The 18,490-nt window shown below is 40.4% G+C and overlaps 1 protein-coding gene across 7 annotated transcripts in view; it reads left to right on the top strand.

The window, feature by feature from the left end:
• Positions 1-18,490, top strand: part of SPATS2L (spermatogenesis associated serine rich 2 like) — a 162,892-nt gene that overhangs the window by 114,031 nt on the left and 30,371 nt on the right. For all 7 annotated transcript variants that reach the window (XM_032405203.1, XM_032405237.1, XM_032405246.1 and 4 more), the window contains 2 exons: positions 10,727-10,933; positions 12,268-12,403. In XM_032405203.1, the coding sequence (XP_032261094.1) occupies positions 10,727-10,933; positions 12,268-12,403 (343 nt within the window). The remainder of the gene's footprint in view (positions 1-10,726; positions 10,934-12,267; positions 12,404-18,490) is intronic.

The following is an 18,490-nucleotide window of genomic DNA, read 5'->3' as shown; positions in this document are numbered from 1 at the left end:
ATTTTTATGATGTGAGGTTCCCTATAGGATTTCCAAACAGATTTTTTTTTATCCTGCTGTTGGTCCTAGCCTCAAGATTATCTCCCATGCTTCTCTAAGCCCTATATTGGACCAGAGGATTAGAAAAGATCAACAAGATGAAAGCAGCTTGCCTAGAACTTTAATAGTAAAGCCAAATGTGTATATTCTGGGATTTCAGCAGTGCCAGCTCTCAAATGGAAGCAATATAATATTGTAGTGAAGAACCAGGCTTTAGCATTAGGGATGTTTGGATTCAAGTCTTGGCCTCGTCACTTACTGGGTGTGTGACCCTGGACAAGTTAACCACTCTGCGTCTCAGTGTCCTCACCTGCAAAATAGAAAATATAACTCCACTTTACAAGACCGTGGTAAGCAGTAAGTGATTAGCACAGCATCTGGCGCGGAGTAAACCCTCAAATCATTTATCTACTTAGTGAACATTTTTAAGCATCCTGACACATGCCAGGAATTCTTCTAGAGGAAGTAAACAAGGCAACACAGTCTCTGCCCTCATGGAGTTTGTGTACGTTTTTGAAGGTGAGAGGGGATACAAAATCGACCAGAACAGAACCAAGTTACCAAGAGAATTCTGGATTATAATAAATGTTGTGAAGACCGTGAGTAGGAGAGAGACCAGGGCAGGGGGGGAGGGTGTGCACAGCGGCACGAGATAAGGCCGCAGTGTTGGGTGAGTGACTGAAGAGGAGACGCTGGGGCCGAGGCCCAGATGCCCCGAAGCAGGGTCTCCCACGCCAGCTTGCAGTGGCCTGAGCAGCCCATATTTTATTTAAACCTTAATTAAGGACTTGAGCTGAAACCCTTGCAGAGTTGTAACCATAGGTTTTTACTATTTTTTTAAATTAAAGATACCACACTTTTTTAATCTATACAGCTGATCTTATTTTGTATTGTTATAAGAACATGCGTTTTGGAAGTTTACATTTTAAAGCACGTTTATCATGATTATCACTCCTCCTTAATTATCATTTTAGCATCTGAATACTTAGTGTTAGCTCCTGTGTCTAGTTGTGTGTTGTTCAGTCTCCCCCTCAGCTCCCAGTGTCTGAACTGCTCAGGTAGCTAGGGGAGGCCTGCGAGTGCAGCTTCCATGACTGGGGACTCTGCTTCCTTTCTCTGGGTAATGATAAAGCAGAAAGAGACAGAGACACACACAGGATGTAGTGACACCGGGGCACAGGAAATGCAGAACCCCTGGGGTATTTTTCTGTCACCTGGGTAGAGTGAAATCCAGAGCTGTCTCCATTCTCCTTCTCATTTGAAAGAGACTTTTGCTGCAACCCTGCAGCAGAAACACGAAACTACTCATCTCTGAAGAGCTGATACCTTTGTAACTTCCCACCCGTACCTTGTTAGGTGATTTCCGTTACAGACAGACTTAATTAAATGGAATGCACTCCTTGCAAAGAACAAAAGGCCTTCCAAAAAAAATATTTTTAAAATTTTTGAACAAAGATTTAAACGGCTCTATCAAAATGCAATGAGAATTGAGACTGTTTTGTAGTGAAATAAGTCAGTGAAACAAATGAAGGGAACCTGCCCACCTGTGTCACTGACAGCTTAACTCATTGACTTTATTATCTATTCTCTTTTTTTAAAAGATTTTATTTATCTATCTGAGAGAGAGAGACAGAGAGAGCATGACAGGAGGGAGGGGCAGAGGGAGAGGGAGAAGCAGGCTCCCTGCCGAGCAGGGAGCCCAATGCAGGACTCGATCCCAGGACCCTGGGATCATGACCTGACCCGAAGGCAGACGCTTAACTGACTGAGCTACGCAGGTGTCCCTATTATCTATTATCTTTTAATATAAATAAACCTGGAAAGGTATTAATGACATATGAGACCTTGAAAAGTCATGTAAATAAAACTAAAAGGTTTCTTTCCAATCTGAAAATTACCAGCCTTATGCCCACTGAACTGATCAAGTTTCATAGGACTTGAAATAATAAAGTCCATCTGTCTTTGATAAAGAAGTTATGAAAAGGCAGAACTGACTGATACTATGTCTTTGAAATAAACCTGTCTGTTTGGGTCTCTGTTTCAAAGTTACGGGTTCCTCTGACTTTGTTCATTCCCCTGTCGAGCAGCGACAGAAGAATGATGGAACATGCAAATCCAGGGGCACCATCACAGTCATGTGAAGAGTTTTCTTGGGGCTTCATCACTAGACCATTATTCTGTAACATCTGAAAGAATTATCTTTACTCACTCTCTCCATTTCTTCACTTCTGTCTCTCGCTTATCAACCTATTCATTATGGCTTACAGCCCCATCACTCCAAAGACGTTGCTCCCACTAAGTTAATCAGTGGCCTCCATGTATTGAATCTAGCAGACACTTTGCAATCCTTTGTCTTTTTTTCTTTCTGCAACATTCAGTGCTGTTGATCACTCTATCCTTAATTACTCTGTCTCTTCTTTTTGGTGCCTATGACATGACACTCTCCTGATTTTCCCTCCATCTTCATTGTTCCTCTGTTTCCTTTGAGGGTCACTCTTCTCTACTTGGCTGTTAACCGGAGAAGTTCGTCAAGGCTTGGTTGGTTCCAAGTCCTTTCTCATATAAAACCATACCATCTTCTTAGATCATTTCAACCATGCCCGAGTTTTAATTATGTAAGCTGGCTCACAAATTCATCTTCCCAGTCCAGGCAACTCTGTTTTCCAGGCTCTTGCTTGACATTTTCACTTTAACGGTTCAAAGTCTTCAACGACATGCTTAAAGCAAACTCATGATCTCCCTCCCAGTCTCAGCTTTCTTAAAGTGTTCGTGATCCTAGTGTACTATCTATTTGATGTGCAAGCCAGAAATCTAGGCATCAGTCCTGACATCTTCCCCTCTCTCAACTCCCACATCCAATCCATCAACAAGTCCTGTCGATTTTCTTTTCCAAATATTCCTAGAATCCATCCAGTCTCACTGTGTTTCTACCTGTGCCTTCCCACCAAAGCCATCATCCTCTCTTGCCTGTGTTGCTATAGGGGTTCACTGATTAATCTCCTAGCATTTATATTGTTCCCCTCTAAGTCATTCTGTATCCTGAAATCTTTTCAAAACCACAACTCTGAACTCTTAAGATAAAAACCAAAAGTCTCACCATGGCCTGTAGGCTCAGCATGGTCTGGCCCCTGTTCCAGTTCCAACCTCACTGTATGGCCTGCTCTTTCTTGCTGTCTCTACTCCAGCCATCCTGGTCCCCTCTCAGTCCCTCCTGCTGGCTGTGGGTATCAGTTAGGTTCAAGTCTGGAGACAGAACCCACACGGTTTATTTGAATGGGAGGAAGGTAATACAGAGAATTACTAAAACACTAGAAATACCAGGAGGTGGTTAATTACTAAAAGGGATCTAGACACGCAAGAGAGTAGTTACTATCTCTAGGAAGGTTGGACAATAAAGAGAGCCCTCCAATCTAAGACTGAGATTCTGCTCCCATCAAAGGTATGTGGCCATCAGAGGAACATGCAGCCTTATGGTGGCAAAACAACAACAACAAAAACTTGCAGAACCTGGACCGGGCTGTTCTGTAGAACGGTACCACTGCCAGAGGGTGTAGGGAGACTGGCCCTGCTCAGAGCCACGGGACACGGAGAACGCGGCAGGGGTGCCGCCCGGAGCTCCTGTGACGAATAAGCATAATAAAGAACCAGACCTGGAAGAGAAGAGTATGCCTGCCCTCTTAGCACGCATGGTCACGTTATCGCCCTCCCCTGATAAAGCTAACATCCCGCTGGCCGGCAAAAGAGAATCATTTACAGGGACCAGCTCCAGCACCACAAAGTGAGGCAAAGAAGGGGAGATTTGAGATAAGAGACAGTAACTTGATAACTGGCACATAGTGCCCCCTCCTGCCCCCAAAGCCATCTCTGCCTGGCCTGCACTTTGCTGCCTCCTTAACCTGGTTAGTTCACAGGCTTTCGGGTGAGCAGAGGTGTTGGCTGGGGAATTACTTGTACGAAGTCAGCTACGCCAGTGACAGACTTCAGAACACTGTGCACTTTTCTTTCATAACACATATCACAGCTGCAATTCTACATTTGTTTGTGTGGCAGTTTGATTTATATGTCTTCCTAATACCCAGCAAGTTCTGGAAAGACTGAGAGCACATCTGTCTTTGATCACCCTTGTAGTTCTGGTGCCTAAAACAGTAACTGGACATGAGAGGTGCTCGGACGAACAAGCCTTTCTCCATGGAAGTATTAGTGATAGAATATGTAAAGAAGTGTAGGTTAAATTTTGTGAAGTCACTGTGCTACTTTTTAAAGACAATTATGAATTTTGTATTTCTGGTTTTAGAAGAAAATACTAATGAAGAAATTTGAGGGGCGCCTGGGTGGCTCAGTCATTAAGCGTCTGCCTTCGGCTCAGGTCATGATCCCAGGGTCCTGGGATCGAGCCCCGCATCGGGCTCCCTGCTCAGCGGGAAGCCTGCTTCTCCCTCTCCCACTCCCCCTGCTTATGTTCCCTCTCCCACTGTGTCTCTCTCCATCAAACAAATAAATAAAATCTTTAAAAAAAAATTTTTTTTTTGAAAACTGAAGTAAGGTTTAAGGGGAAAAAAAATCCTACCTCCCTGAAACAACCACTGTTAAATTTCATTTCAGAATTTCTTAACTGCACAGATATATAGGATTTTTAAAAACAAATATTATTTAGTATGTGAACTTTTGTATTCTTTTTACTTAACATGACATGATAAACCTTACCTCATTTCTTTAAAAACATGATTTTAGTGGCCACATTGTGTTCTTATGAATTTGACATATTTCTTTTTATTCCCAAACTATTGTCCATGTGGATTGTTTCCATTTGTTTGCTCTTGTAAATAATGCTGTAGTGAACATTTCTTATATATAAATCTTTATAAACAACTATAATGATTTCCTTGGCATATTTTCTTAGAAATGGAATTTTGGGGTTCAAAGAGTATGATTATTTTTGAAATTCTTAATATATTGCAGTCCAGAAAGATTGTACTAATCTCATTGTTTTTATTTGTAAAACTGATTAGTAGGGTGATGGAACACTTTAAGATGTTTCTTTTCCATTTGCATATCTCTTTTTGTGAATATTTAAGAACACTAAGATTATGATCAAAGAACTATTATTATTATTAACAGTTATAAAACACTAACATATTGACTTAATTACTTTTAAGTGAATGTAACATGCTTTCAGTAACATAGACATTAGCAATTTTAGGCATAATTTTATAACAAAACTATACTTTGTTTCTTTTTCAGTTTTTTCTAAGTAGAACTACTTTATAATACTGTGTTAATCATCATCAGACAACTGCTTTACTGTGTACAGGAGCTGTGCTTTACTGTGTATAGTAGGATCTTAACTCAATGGGTTAAAATAATTTTTTTAGACCTACTCTTATATATAACACATTTCTTAAACTTAGATTTGAATTCCGGGTATACTTCCTTCAGTCTACTTATAAATACATAAAGCTTCACTGAAGAGTAAAATCTAACAAGAAAAAAGAGTTTTCAGAAACTTTCAAGTCTGAACACATACATGACTGTACATATATTATGAAAATCTTTGAAACCTAGTCCTATATTTCTCCCAAGAGGAAGATTTGTTTTCTTTGGTAATGTTAACAGAAAACAACCACCACAGTTTATGTTTTGCTGTGTAAAATAAATCCACACAAGAAGCAATCAAATGTGACCTATAATGAAGAGAAAGATTAGTCATTAGAAGCAGAACAATATTGCTCATGAATGAAGAAGCAAAATCTTCAACAAAATATTAGCAAATTGAAGTAAGCAATATATAAAAAAGGTAATACACTATGATCAAGTGTGCTTTTTCCCAAGAATGCAACATTGGCTTAACATAAAAACCGATTAATGTAGTTTGCTATATTATTAAAATAAAGGAGAAAAACAATATGATCATCTCAATAAGTGAGACAAAATAAAATCACTTGGCAAAATAATAAAAAGTCCCAGAAAACTAGGAATATAAGAGAATTTCCTAATAAACATATGAAAAATCTGCTCTACAGTTAAGATCATATTTAATAATAAATATTGGATACAGTTTCCCTAAGATCAAGAACAATGCAGGGACACCTATTCTGCATTGTACTAGGGTTCCTAACCAGTTTAATAAGGCAAGGAAAGACTGGAAAGAAAGACACTAAACTGCATTTACAGATGTCATTATTGCCTATATAGAAAATTTTAAGAAACCTATAAAAGACAAAAAAAAAAACTAATAAGGAAATTAGCAAGGTAAGTAAGTATAAAGTTCAATATATAAAAAATCAGTTGTATTTTTGCAGCCAACAATTGGGAAATGAAGTTTTTAAAAATATTATCTACAGTAGCCTAAGATATCTAAAATACCCAGGAATAAATTTCACTAAAGATGCACAAGACACTAAGAACTATAAAACAATGCTGAGACCAATTAAAGAAAAGCTAAATAAATGGCATGATGTATCATGTTCAAAGATCAAAAGATGCAGTATTGTTAAGATACTAAATATCTCCAGACTGACTTATAGATTCAACTCAAGCCCAACCAAACTCCCATCAGATTTTTTGTAGAAATACACTGATTGTTTTTGTAGAAATAAGCTGATTCTTAAATTTACATTGAAATGCAAAGGACCTAAGGTAGCCCAAACAATCTTGACAAAGAAGAGCAAAGTTGGAAGACATATATTACCTGATATTAAGACTCATTAAATAGTTACAGTAAAAAAGACAGTGTGGTGTTAGGGGTGAGGATAGACAACTACATGAGTGGAATAGAATGTAGTCCAAAAATAGAACACACATATATAGTCAATTGATTTTCAACAAAGGTGCCAACATAATTCAATGGGGAAAGGTGCACTCAGATTTACTGTTATGGTCTTATGTTACTTTTTCACATTTTACATATTAGTTGTTAAGGGCAGGGAGACTATGTCCCATTTATCTCCCATGAATAAGCCAGGGCTTGCACATACCAGGCACTCCATATGTATCTGTTGAGTTAGATTGAATCAGAAATCAGAATGATACTCAGGAAGATGTATACCATCTATGTTGGGATTTGATAAGTATTTTTAATAAAGGGAAGGCTCAGGTAATAGTTAAATTCAAAAACATATAAGCTTCTAGGAGCCATTTTTAGGATTAAATTAAAATGTATATAGTATTTATTGAGATCTGGGCAGATTGGGTGTTTCCAGAGATAACTTTTCTTTCCAAGATGTAACTACTTTGATTCAAGTATTTGATGAATGTTGGATAAAGACACAGCCAGAGATTCATATCAAACTAGGCTCCCTATAACTAGAAGGGCCCCAGGCATGGAAAGTACCAGAATAATGCTCATTCATTCATTCATTCATTCAGTGTTCATCATGTACTTACTAGGTACCAAGCATATAGTGATGAACAAGACATACATCACTGTCACCACTTTTCTCATGTAGAAATCGCAGAGGATATTTTAAGGTTTCACTAAAATCAGAACTCTCTTAGTCTAGAATATAAATTAGTAGTGATGGCAGATTTTAGATCAATAATCTCATGCTCCTTCTGATTTATATTAGTGTTACCCAATAGAAATATAATGTGAGCTACATATGTAATTTTAAAATTTCTAGTAGCAAAATAAATAAATAAATAAATAAAATCTCTAGTAGCCACATTAAAAAAGTAAAAAGAAACAGGTGAATTTAGATTGGGTAATATATTTTATCTAACTTAATATACACAAAATATCATTATTTTGACATATGATCAATGCTTTTTAAATTGTCGAAGTAATATTTTTAATTCTTTTTTTTTTTTTTTTTTTTTTGGACTAAGGCTTCAAATCTCAGTGTGTATTTTACCCTTACAGCACATCTCAATTTAGTCAAGCCACATTTCAAATGTTGAATAACCACTTAGAGCTAGTGGCTACCTTATTGAACAGAGATAGGAGTCAACTCTGAGTCAGCTACAGTCTGTTGAAGTTTATAAGTAGATTCCAGAAAGATAGAGAACTGATGGCACTTCTGGCCATAATGTTAGAGGGAAATCGTGGTATCCAGGAAAGAACCCCCATTATTCTGTTGCTAGAAACATCAGGATCTGTGGTTAAGATGAACCTAATTCTGTTACAGCTGAATAACTTACCACCAGCTTTCATCTGAAAGAGCTCCAGAGTTTTACTATATTTGGAGACAGATCTGTACAGCCAATGTGCAAATATATCCAAACCATCTTTGAGAATTTCAGATCTTTCCAGTGTTCAGTGATTTCTACCAATAAGACAGCTTTTCAGGCCCCTAAAAAAAAACCTGCTATTCATATTTCTCAATGAATTTTTGTTGGATGAATGATGAAATGAACCAGTAACCCACATACCAGTTCTCTGAGACACAAATAAAATATTTTCAGCTCTAGGTTAATGAACCCATGCTCATTTGCATGCTTGCCTTCCATTTAAAATTCTTAATGCATCCAACAGAAAAATGCTTTCCCTTCATTCTAAGGTCGTTATTTCCATTAGGCTATAATATAAATCCCCTTATTTTCAAGAATAAGACTAATTTACTACACTGTGCACAATGAGCTATATTTTAGATTCTCAATTTATAATATTTCATCAAGGCTGAATCTTCACTAAGATTTAGAGAGGGAGTGAGTTGGAGCCAGCCTGCACTTAATCACTATTTTAACAAAACATTTACAGACTCATCAAAAAATTAGTTTTTCCTCATATGCAGTAGAGTTTCTTTAGGTGGGTGGTGCCATCCATCTTCACCTCAACAGAATCACCTGGCAAGTAGAATCCTGGGCCCACTGCTGAATCAAAATCCCTGGAGGTGTTTTCTGGAAATTTGCATTTGTAACAAGTACTAAGGGAGAACTCAAGCACAATAAACCTTGATAACCACTGCCCTACACTGAAATTCCACTTTAGTATACTTAAAGATAAAATTGCATACTACCATTTAAATCTGTTTCACCACTGGAGGAAATGCTATTTTCAGTACTTAATTTGTTCACTACCTTTGTTGAATATTTCATTGTGTATTGTAATTTCCCTTTAGAGAGTACTCATCATTCAGCCCATAAGATGGATGCTGTGCTTTTTTTTTTTTTTAAGATTTATTTATTTATTTTAGAGAGCAAGACCATGGCAGGGAGGGGCAGAGGGAGAGGGAGAGAGAGAATTCAAGCAGACTCCCCGCTGAGCATGGAGCCTGATGCAGGGCTCAATCTCATGACCCTGAGATTATGACCTGAGTCAGACGTTCAACTGACAGCCACCCAGGCACCCCTGTGCTTTCTTGATATATAAGTTATGAATGATGGATTCAACCAAAGTAAAATTTACACTTCTCTTAAATGTCTAAAATCAAACTGACTAGGACCCAGATGATAGTCTTTTGCACCTTCCAAGTATAGTCTCCAAATGTTTGTGGCAAATGTTAGGAAAGGTTCTTTGTTTTGTTGTGTCTTTTTCCTATGAAATCATTTTAAGGGTACTTTAATTCAGTCACAATTTTACAGATAGCTATTGAGCCAGACCCAAGTACTAGGGCTTCAAAAATGAATCTGATTTCACTATTTGACTTCAAGGGAGTCCTAGCCTCCTCAAGGCAGGAATGAGGGGCAGACACATAAGCCCTGTGTTAAAATATAATGCAGTAAGTTTTTATGAGGTGCCATTGGAGTAGAGAGAAGTGAGACAGGGTGCAAAGGGGCTGGGATTTATAGAGGTTGTGCTGTGCTCTGTTTGAGTGTGAGCCATAGTCAACCAGAGAAGTGGAGTCATTCCTACAGGCTCATCCAGGACACAGGGAAGCTCAGAACATGGGTCTCCTGGATCCATACCTGCACTCTCTCTGCTACACTCAGCTTTCTCCAAGAACCTGGCCTTCAAAAGCACTCTGGCTTCACTTTTTTTATACCCAAAGCTCTCTCTGGTTGTGAGTAAGATGTTAAGGGTGATACATTTCCTTTTCCGGCCACTAAGATGCCATTTAATTCACTCCAGCAATAACTAAATAGAAACCTACCTTTAAAAGATGCTGAGAGCAATGTGCTGCTAATTTATTGCCACATCTATTAAAGCTCTAGAGACAATTTGACTCCCTAGATTTTAAATATAGTAGATATATTATGTTTCCCGATTTAATCCCTCCATAAATTAAGTGAAATGATTATAGTATCTGTTGTCACTTCATTCTTGCCCTATCTCCAATCACTCTTCTGCCTTCATTAATTCAGAATAAAATACCACAAGACATTAATGTAGCACTTGGAGATAGGAAGCCTGCATTTTTATAGCCTCAATATGAAATCCTACTTAAAGATGCTTACACCTTTACTGAATGAGGAAAAAAAACCCAAAAACCTCTTCATCTCCTTATAACCTTCATTACGAGTGAGGAAACCAAGGCTCCAAGATGTTAAGTGGCTTGCCCAGGGCCACCGTATGAGTAATTACCAGAGCCGAAACGCCCACCCAGGTCTTCCAACTCCCAGCTCAAGGCGGTATTTCTAGGATATCCTCAAATCTTCTAGAGATTCTTTTAAAGCAGTCTCTTCACTGTTTGCAACAGGGCATTATTGCCAGCATGTAAACAAAAACAAAAATCTTGGCATTCCCCCATCACTTTCTCATCAGTGTTTTTAGTTTATCACTTCACAGTCATTATTTGGTGTTTTCTTACAGAAGGCAACAGACCACTGCAACAGAAACTATCCTTAGATGGGAATCCCAAACCTATACATGGAACACCAGAGAGGTCAGATGGCCTACAGTGGTCAGCTGAGCAGCCTTGTAACCCAAGCAAGCCTAAGGCAAAAACATCTCCTGTTAAGTCCAATACCCCTGCAGCTCATCTTGAAATAAAGCCAGATGAGTTGGCAAAGAAAAGAGGTAAAGTGATTTCTTTTGCACAAATGATTCAACACATTTTGCACACTCAGATAAGTGCCAGAATGAAAGAATTTTCCAAAGGATGCTGTTTAGTGAAGAGAGATGCCCATGCAATTGCATTTCTTTCTGTGACCCACATAGTTGAAAAAGTAGATGTGATTCCTCCCATATTCATCGAAGGTCTCAGATGTTTAAGAGGAATTACATCCCCTTTCTCTGCCCCTCTGTGGTCATTCTTCTCTTCGTAGGCATGGATAAATTTGCACCATGAATCCTTTCTACCTTCATATTTTATGAAGCAAACGTTAATGCGGGAGCCCTTTTGGTAATGTGACTGCCGAATGTTTCCCTGGCACACACGTTCTTAACTTGCACTGAATGAAGATGAATCTAGAGGCTGATATGACCTTCCTCATGTAAATTCAGTTCTGTGTTAGAACTTGCAGACAGTATAACCCCGAAAGAGGATTTTATAATTGACACACTATGTTTTTATTATATTTTGGACTTTGTTATACTTTACACATAACTGGTATCAAACACGAAAGGGGCTAAATCACTTCCTTTCTGATTCCCAGAGGATGAAATGATATTCTTCTCATTCAGCCTCAGTTGTATCTGATTTCCTTGGCTTTGGTTTGATAGACTTTCTTACTTCTCTTGAGGGAGAGTTCTTTCTTCTAAGAAACGTGGCCTTGTTGGGATCGGTACAATTTGCCCATTTGCTCTGCCCTGTCCGTGTACCTTGGTGACGGTTTCAGGAAATCAGGCGAGATTGGCAGCCATCGAGCAGCTCTGAGTGCTGCCGCTCTAATTACAGGCCTGGCTCGGGACTGAAGGGAACCAGAGCCAGCGTACCCGGCACCAGTGCTCCCTCCCCTCCAGAGCTCATTTGTACCTCTCCCAATCCCCGTGTCCTTTTCCTCCTCCAAAAGCCCTGCTGGCTTTTAACCACACAGAGTGGTGAGAGCCAGCGGCACAAATGGTCTTCAGACATAATCAGATTCTAAGAAACTGCCGTCTGTAATAGAACATAATGATCAGAGCCCCTTTCCAAAGCACAAGGGAGGCCCGTGTGCCCAGCAGGGCCTGCCCGCAGCACCCACTAGTCAAACCACGGCACCAGTCACCCGCTGGGCTTTTTTTAAAAGTCTGGGTTATAAACACAGAAACATCTTCTTGACAGAACTTTTTTCTTTTTTCATTGAGACACAAAAGATAAATCTCTCTCTTTTTATTAGGGGTAGGGGAGTTAGCTGCTTTTGTTGTTGTTGTTTAGCTCAGAAAAAGATAAAGTGTTCAATTTAACATTTTTTTCATGACATTACTTTTAGGCCCAAACATTGAGAAATCGGTGAAGGATTTGCAACGCTGCACTGTATCTCTAACGAGATATCGTGTCATGATCAAGGAAGAAGTGGATAGTTCGGTGAAGAAGATCAAAGCTGCCTTTGCTGAATTACACAACTGGTGAGTAATTCGACTTAGAAACTATAAACTGACGGCACTTGAGCTGTTCCTACAGGTAAAAGCATCTGATGGGAAATGTTGTTTATTTAATACATAAACATCACAGAACAACTCCTCAGCAAATTTTTTTAAGTCCTGCAGGCAGAGGCCTATATCTTGGGAATAAAAAAGAAGGGAAAATGTTTGAATAAGAAGAAACCCGATACACATAATTCATTGGAGTTTGAAGTTGGCCCCAAAGTATATGAATGATGTAGAACACAACCTCAACAAATGGTATTTTTGACAAATCCCTGGAAGGCTAATATCATGAATGCCACTGAGAAAAAAATATTTTCCAGCCTTATCATTATAAAATAAGAAAGACTCCCTTAACAAAACTCAGAAACATCTTAGGCAAGCTTAGTGATAGAATCCCATTCTTGGGTATCTTGAGACTGGAATTAAGAAATGATACACTGGTGTGGTTTTGGTCCTGCCCTGCCCTGCTCTGCAGCTGATGTTGATGGGAGACATTTCTTTGAGCTCTGTATATTTGCTCACGTGCACTGCACGACTGAAATGAGGTATCTACTGGTAAAGGTTAAGTTACTGTCAGTAGAAAAAGTTCTCAGTGTATCAGTCAAGACTCTTCCAGTTTCATGTGACAGAAACCCAAGTCACACTAGTTCACGACAAAGGATAATTTATTGGCTGATGTACATGAAAAATCCAGGAGATTCCTTTAGGCAAATTTGGTTCTAAGCCCAAATTGTGTTCTGAGAATTCAGTTTCTCTCTCCCTCCCTCCCTTTCTCCTTTTCTCCTTCTCTCCCTCCTTTCCTCTCTCAGTGTCTCCTACAATCTCCTGGCTCTCCTTATTCTTGGCTTCATTCTTAGGTATGATCTCTCCATGTGGTAGCAAAGATGACCCCCTAGCAGCTCCCAGCTTGCATAATCCTTAGTCCCTGTGATCTGAGAGAGAGCTTTGTCTCCACCAGTTCCAGCAAAAGTCCAAGGGCTAATTCGCATTGGTTGGGCTGGGTCATGTATCTGTCCCTAAACTGGTCACTGTGGCAAGAGGGACAGTCTCCCCACTAGCCAGGCCAGGGCCATGTGCCCACCACAGAGGTAGTGGTCAGGTGAGCCCCACCTGAATCCCATGGACTGAGAGTTGAAGAGCTGTGGTTTCCTGAAGGAAAATCAGGGTGCTAAAGAGAAAAAATATAAAGACAAGAAAAGCATATCCGCAGTACCCAGGCTCACATGTGTTCTCTGTACCTCATTGGCTCTCCATGATTCTAGAATTTGATCCCATGTTCTGCATAGCTTTCCTTTCCAAGTCCTTTCTTTGACGCAGATGTGCTTCTTAGCAGATTATAGAATTGTGTAAAACCAAGGATTACGCTTAACATAATCTAGAAGTCTTGAATTTTAAACCATCTGCTACATATAATATAAGATCCCAATGTGCATAATGTACCAGAGACTTGAAAGAAAACCATCTCCATCACTGATCATTCAGTGAGGGATCATTTCACCTCCACCCGGTCATGTCATCTCCACCTTAGTGGAACTCTTCTCTGTCTGATCAGACGATAAACTAATTGTTCAAAGGAAACTGGAGGAATATGTTTGAAAGTCCTTAGAGAAGATAAAGGTGCTATACAAACAAAAGGTGTTATTAGTTTTACTGATTTTTAAATTTTATAGTTCTATGATTTTTTAAATCTATCCTTAAGTTACCCTAATACATATATAAGCACACTCAACTTCCAGGCCTGTTCTCCAGAGCCAGAGTCAGCAAACTTTATCTATAAAGCGCCAGCTAGTAAATATTTTGAGCTTTACAGTCGGCCATGTCTCTGGGCAACTACTCAGTTCTGTTACGGCACGAAATGCAGAGAGAGAGTGGGCCAGATTCAGCTCGTGGGGGTCGTAGTTTCCTAGTCTCTGGAGGCATTAGTAAACTGCTCAGAGAAGACCACTCTGTCTTACTCTTTTGTGTGGCATTTTAGAGTAAACTCCTCCTCTGGGGCCTCTGTATGATCCCTTCCCTCCGAGTGACTCACACACTAATTGACAAAGTGTAGCACTGACCTCAAGTTACCTCTCTCCTCCAGCTGCTTGGAGTACTTTTTTTGTTTTATTTCCTTAGTAAAATGAGCACCACATGGGTCACGAGACATCTTGAGATTTATAACCGACTCTCTGTGTTTCACTCCTCAAGACCTGGAAGTGTGGGGCCAGGGCAGTCAGCATCCAGGGAAGTTGTGTATCTTTTCTCGGCTTGTGGGTCACATTTTGTTTTAAACTGCTGGGTAGGATCACTTCTGAATGAACTCTGCCAGGCAGCACTGCTGTTTAAAAGTCACCTCCTAACAAATGGCACTCTTCCTCCAAACGGAAGAAGAAGAAATAGAGATGAACCATTTTCTGTGTGCTGTTACTACAAAAATGCGTAAACACCAGTGCTTGCTTTCCGATCTAACCTTTAATAAAAATGATGCCAAAGTAAGTACATAGATGTTAACTTAAACATAAAACAAAAGGAATTCTTTCTCATCGACCATTAGCAGGCATTTCTGCCAAACGGAAAAACATTACCTCTCTGTTCCAAACAAGCCTGCAGCCTAGCCAGCGAGATGATTGATGTACTTGGATAAAGTCCTCCTCTCATTTTCTGAGGGGGAGAAATGGATGAATTTCAGGGATTGGGCTGCTCTTAAAAAATAACGGGTCACAGAATTGAAGAAGGCAGCTTGCATGTTTTCAAAAATGAAGCTTTCCTCTTGGGGGTGAAATCTCGGACTCCAGGCATTAAAGAAAATTTTGAATGCAGCGTCATTCGTTTAATAGAGTCAGACCCTCAGGATTACATTGTAAGGCATATCCAGATGTGGAAGATGTGGGACAAGGCCTCGAGATTTCCCAAACGAGTGATGGTTCGGAGACAGACTTGAACCCACCCGGTGCACAAGCCACATTGCACTTCTGGCTCCTCTGTCCTTGCTTCGGGCCATGCGACGCCCTCACCAGAGCCTTCGACGGGCACTGCGTGGAGCTTAGAAATAAACAGAAACTCTCAGGTAAGACATTCTAAACATTCACTTTGCTCCCAGGCTTCAGGAGGTGAATCCTGCCTGATCAAGTTCTCCAAAAGCGTGCTGGGATTCACGGGAACGATGATTTGGGGAGACTGGGAGAAAGCACTTGCTTGCACATGCCCAGTCCCCAGTGAGCACACATCTGAATAAAATGAACCCGATGCTTTTGGAGCCAGCCTGGCTGTGAAGAACGCTTTGTTCAATACAGTTACTGAAGAAAACCATGAAGTAGCTCAAAGTTGGCCTGCGACCAGGACACAGTTACATAAGGCTGAATGACCATTACATGGATCATTCTCATTTTCCCATAAAGAATTAGGGATCTGAGAGGGCAGCAAAGATGACATGATGCTCTCACACGGTCTTAACAGAAAATAAATTTTGCAACATGAGTGTCTGTGTGAAAAGTCACATCAGGAAGTAACATGAAACAGCTGGTTTCCCTCCTATATGATTGGCCCCCTACCACAACTGGAAAATATTCATCCTTTGGAATCCTAGCTGCCAGATATAATTGCTTTGTGTGCAGACTAGTCTAGCTTCTCATCACAAATGTGTGTGTGTGTGTGTGTGTGTGTGTGTGTGTGTGTCCAAGTTGATGGTGCAGGCTTAAAATGAACAATAAACATTAAATTCAAAAAACATCAAGGAAGGAGAATAATACTTGATAGCTGTGCCCTATGCTGGGGGAGGAAATATTCCAAAACAGGGCTGTAAAAATTGCTAGGCGCTATTGTCAATTTAACATCTAATTAAAAGCACTCCTAAAGGAAATGGAAGATGGTAATGAGCCAGAGGGTAGAGCTTGTGCTGGGGATGGGGTAACAGGGTCATAGAGAATGGAGGCTGGGAGGGACAATATTTTTAGGCTGCTTTGCTTTCAGGTAGGAAAGGGAAATCAGTCCAAGCATGCGTCCTTATACCTCATGTTTATTTTTTCCTGAAGCAATGCCAGGTCTTCAGCAGAATTTAGAGTAGGTCAGGAGTTCCAGGCCCCGCTTGCCCCCACACCCCCAGCCCTTGCTTTCCTCTTTCTCTACACCTTGGAGTATCCTCCCCAACAGCAAAGACAGGTGCTCCCTGCGGGCCAGGGGCTCCTCCCCACAACACCACTCACTACAAGATAAACTTGTACTGGGTCCCCATATCACTTTCCTTTTTTTCTTAGTAACGATTGACACTCATTCTTGTGTCACTGATAACCTCATCCTTCTGATGACCGTGGGTTCTCCTTCCCAAAGTGATATATTTAATTCTTATGTTAACAGAGTGTTGAGACCCTCTCCATCAGCCAAAAGAATAACCCTACAAGTGAGAATTTCAGGCTGCAGAAAAAGCTATTCCAAGATGAAGTCTATCTTCCGGCATCCCTCAAATCTCACTCCGAAGTGGGCCTCTCGTCTGCCGTGGGAGCTTCGGTGGTAGCCAAGCAAAACCACACACAGACCACCAGGGTAGTCAGCAGGGTGGCCCCACACACCGACTAGATAAGCATCCCTGTGACATTTTAAACATTGTGTCCTTTTTCTGAGAAGGCTTCCCGAAGGGGAAATTGCCAGTGGGACCTTCCAGAACAAGCGAGGCAGCCCTGTGTCCCACACTCCCAGTCTGCTGCTCCTTGGGCGCCCAAATCATGTACAAATCCTGGAACATACTGCCTTGGAATGACTTCCAATTCGAGTCCAAATGAGACAATTTTTCTTTCCTTGCAGGTTTATCACATAGCAGGATTCTTTCCTCCTGGGTTGGTTCTCCCCAGTCCACCCCTTGCATTCCCCAAACTTTTAGCTGACTTTTGGTTAATTCGTGGCTTTCCATTTGATGCTAAAAGCCCAGTTTTCCTGTACTCTTGGAGTTTTTTATTTGTTCTCTTAGTGAATAACTTAACATTGACTGAGAAAGCTGGTGCATTCTTATCAGTGCCGCAGGAAATTTTATTTTTTTAATTTAAATTTTTTTAAATTTTTTATTGTTATGTTAATTACCATACATTACATCGTTAGTTTTTGATGTAGTGTTCCATGATTCATTGTTTGTGCATAATACCCAGTGCTCCATGCAGAACGTGCCCTCTTTAATACCCATCACCAGGCTAACCCATCCCCCCACCCTGCTCCACTCTAGAACCCTCAGTTTGTTTCTCAGAGTCCATAGTCTCTCATGGTTCATCTCCCCCTCTGATTTACCCCCCTTCATTCTTCCCCTCCTGCTATCTTCTTCTTCTTCTTCTTTTTTTTTTTTTAAACATATAATGTATTATTTGTTTCAGAGGTACAGATCTGTGATTCAACAGCCTTGCACAATTCACAGCACTCACCATAGCACATACCCGCCCCAGTGTCTATCACCCAGCCACCCCATCCCTCCCACCCCCCACCCACTCCAGCAACCCTCAGTTTGTTTCCTGAGATTAAGAATTCCTCATATCAGTAAGGTCATATGATACATGTCTTTCTCTGATTGACTTATTTCGCTCAGCATAACACCCTCCAGTTCCATCCACATCGTTGCAAATGGCAAGATCTCATTCCCTTTGATGGCTGCATAATATTCCATTGTATATATATACCACATCTTCTTTATCCATTCATCTGTCGATGGACATCTTGGCTCTTTCCACAGTTTGGCTATTGTGGACATTGCTGCTATAAACATCGGGGTGCATGTACCCCTTTGGATCCCTACATTTGTATCTTTGGGGTAAATACCCAGTAGTGCAATTGCTAGATCGTATGGTAGTTCTATTTTCAACTTTTTGAGGAACCTCCATACTGTTTTCCAGAGTGGTTGCACCAGCTTGCATTCCCACCAACAGTGTAGGAGGGTTTCCCTTTCTCCGCATCCCCGCCAACATCTGTCGTTTCCTGACTTGTTAATTTCAGCCATTCTGACTGGTGTGAGATGGTATCTCATTGAGGTTTTGATTTGGATTTCCCTGATGCCGAGTGATGTTGAGCACTTTTTCATGTGTCTGTTGGCCATTTGGATTTCTTCTTTGGAAA

Source organism: Phoca vitulina, unplaced genomic scaffold (assembly GCF_004348235.1).
Source record: "Phoca vitulina isolate PV1807 unplaced genomic scaffold, GSC_HSeal_1.0 scaffold1, whole genome shotgun sequence".
Taxonomy (NCBI): Eukaryota; Metazoa; Chordata; class Mammalia; order Carnivora; family Phocidae; genus Phoca; species Phoca vitulina.
The sequence above is the reverse complement of the archived record's forward strand: the minus strand, read 5'-3'. Positions and strand labels throughout refer to the sequence as shown.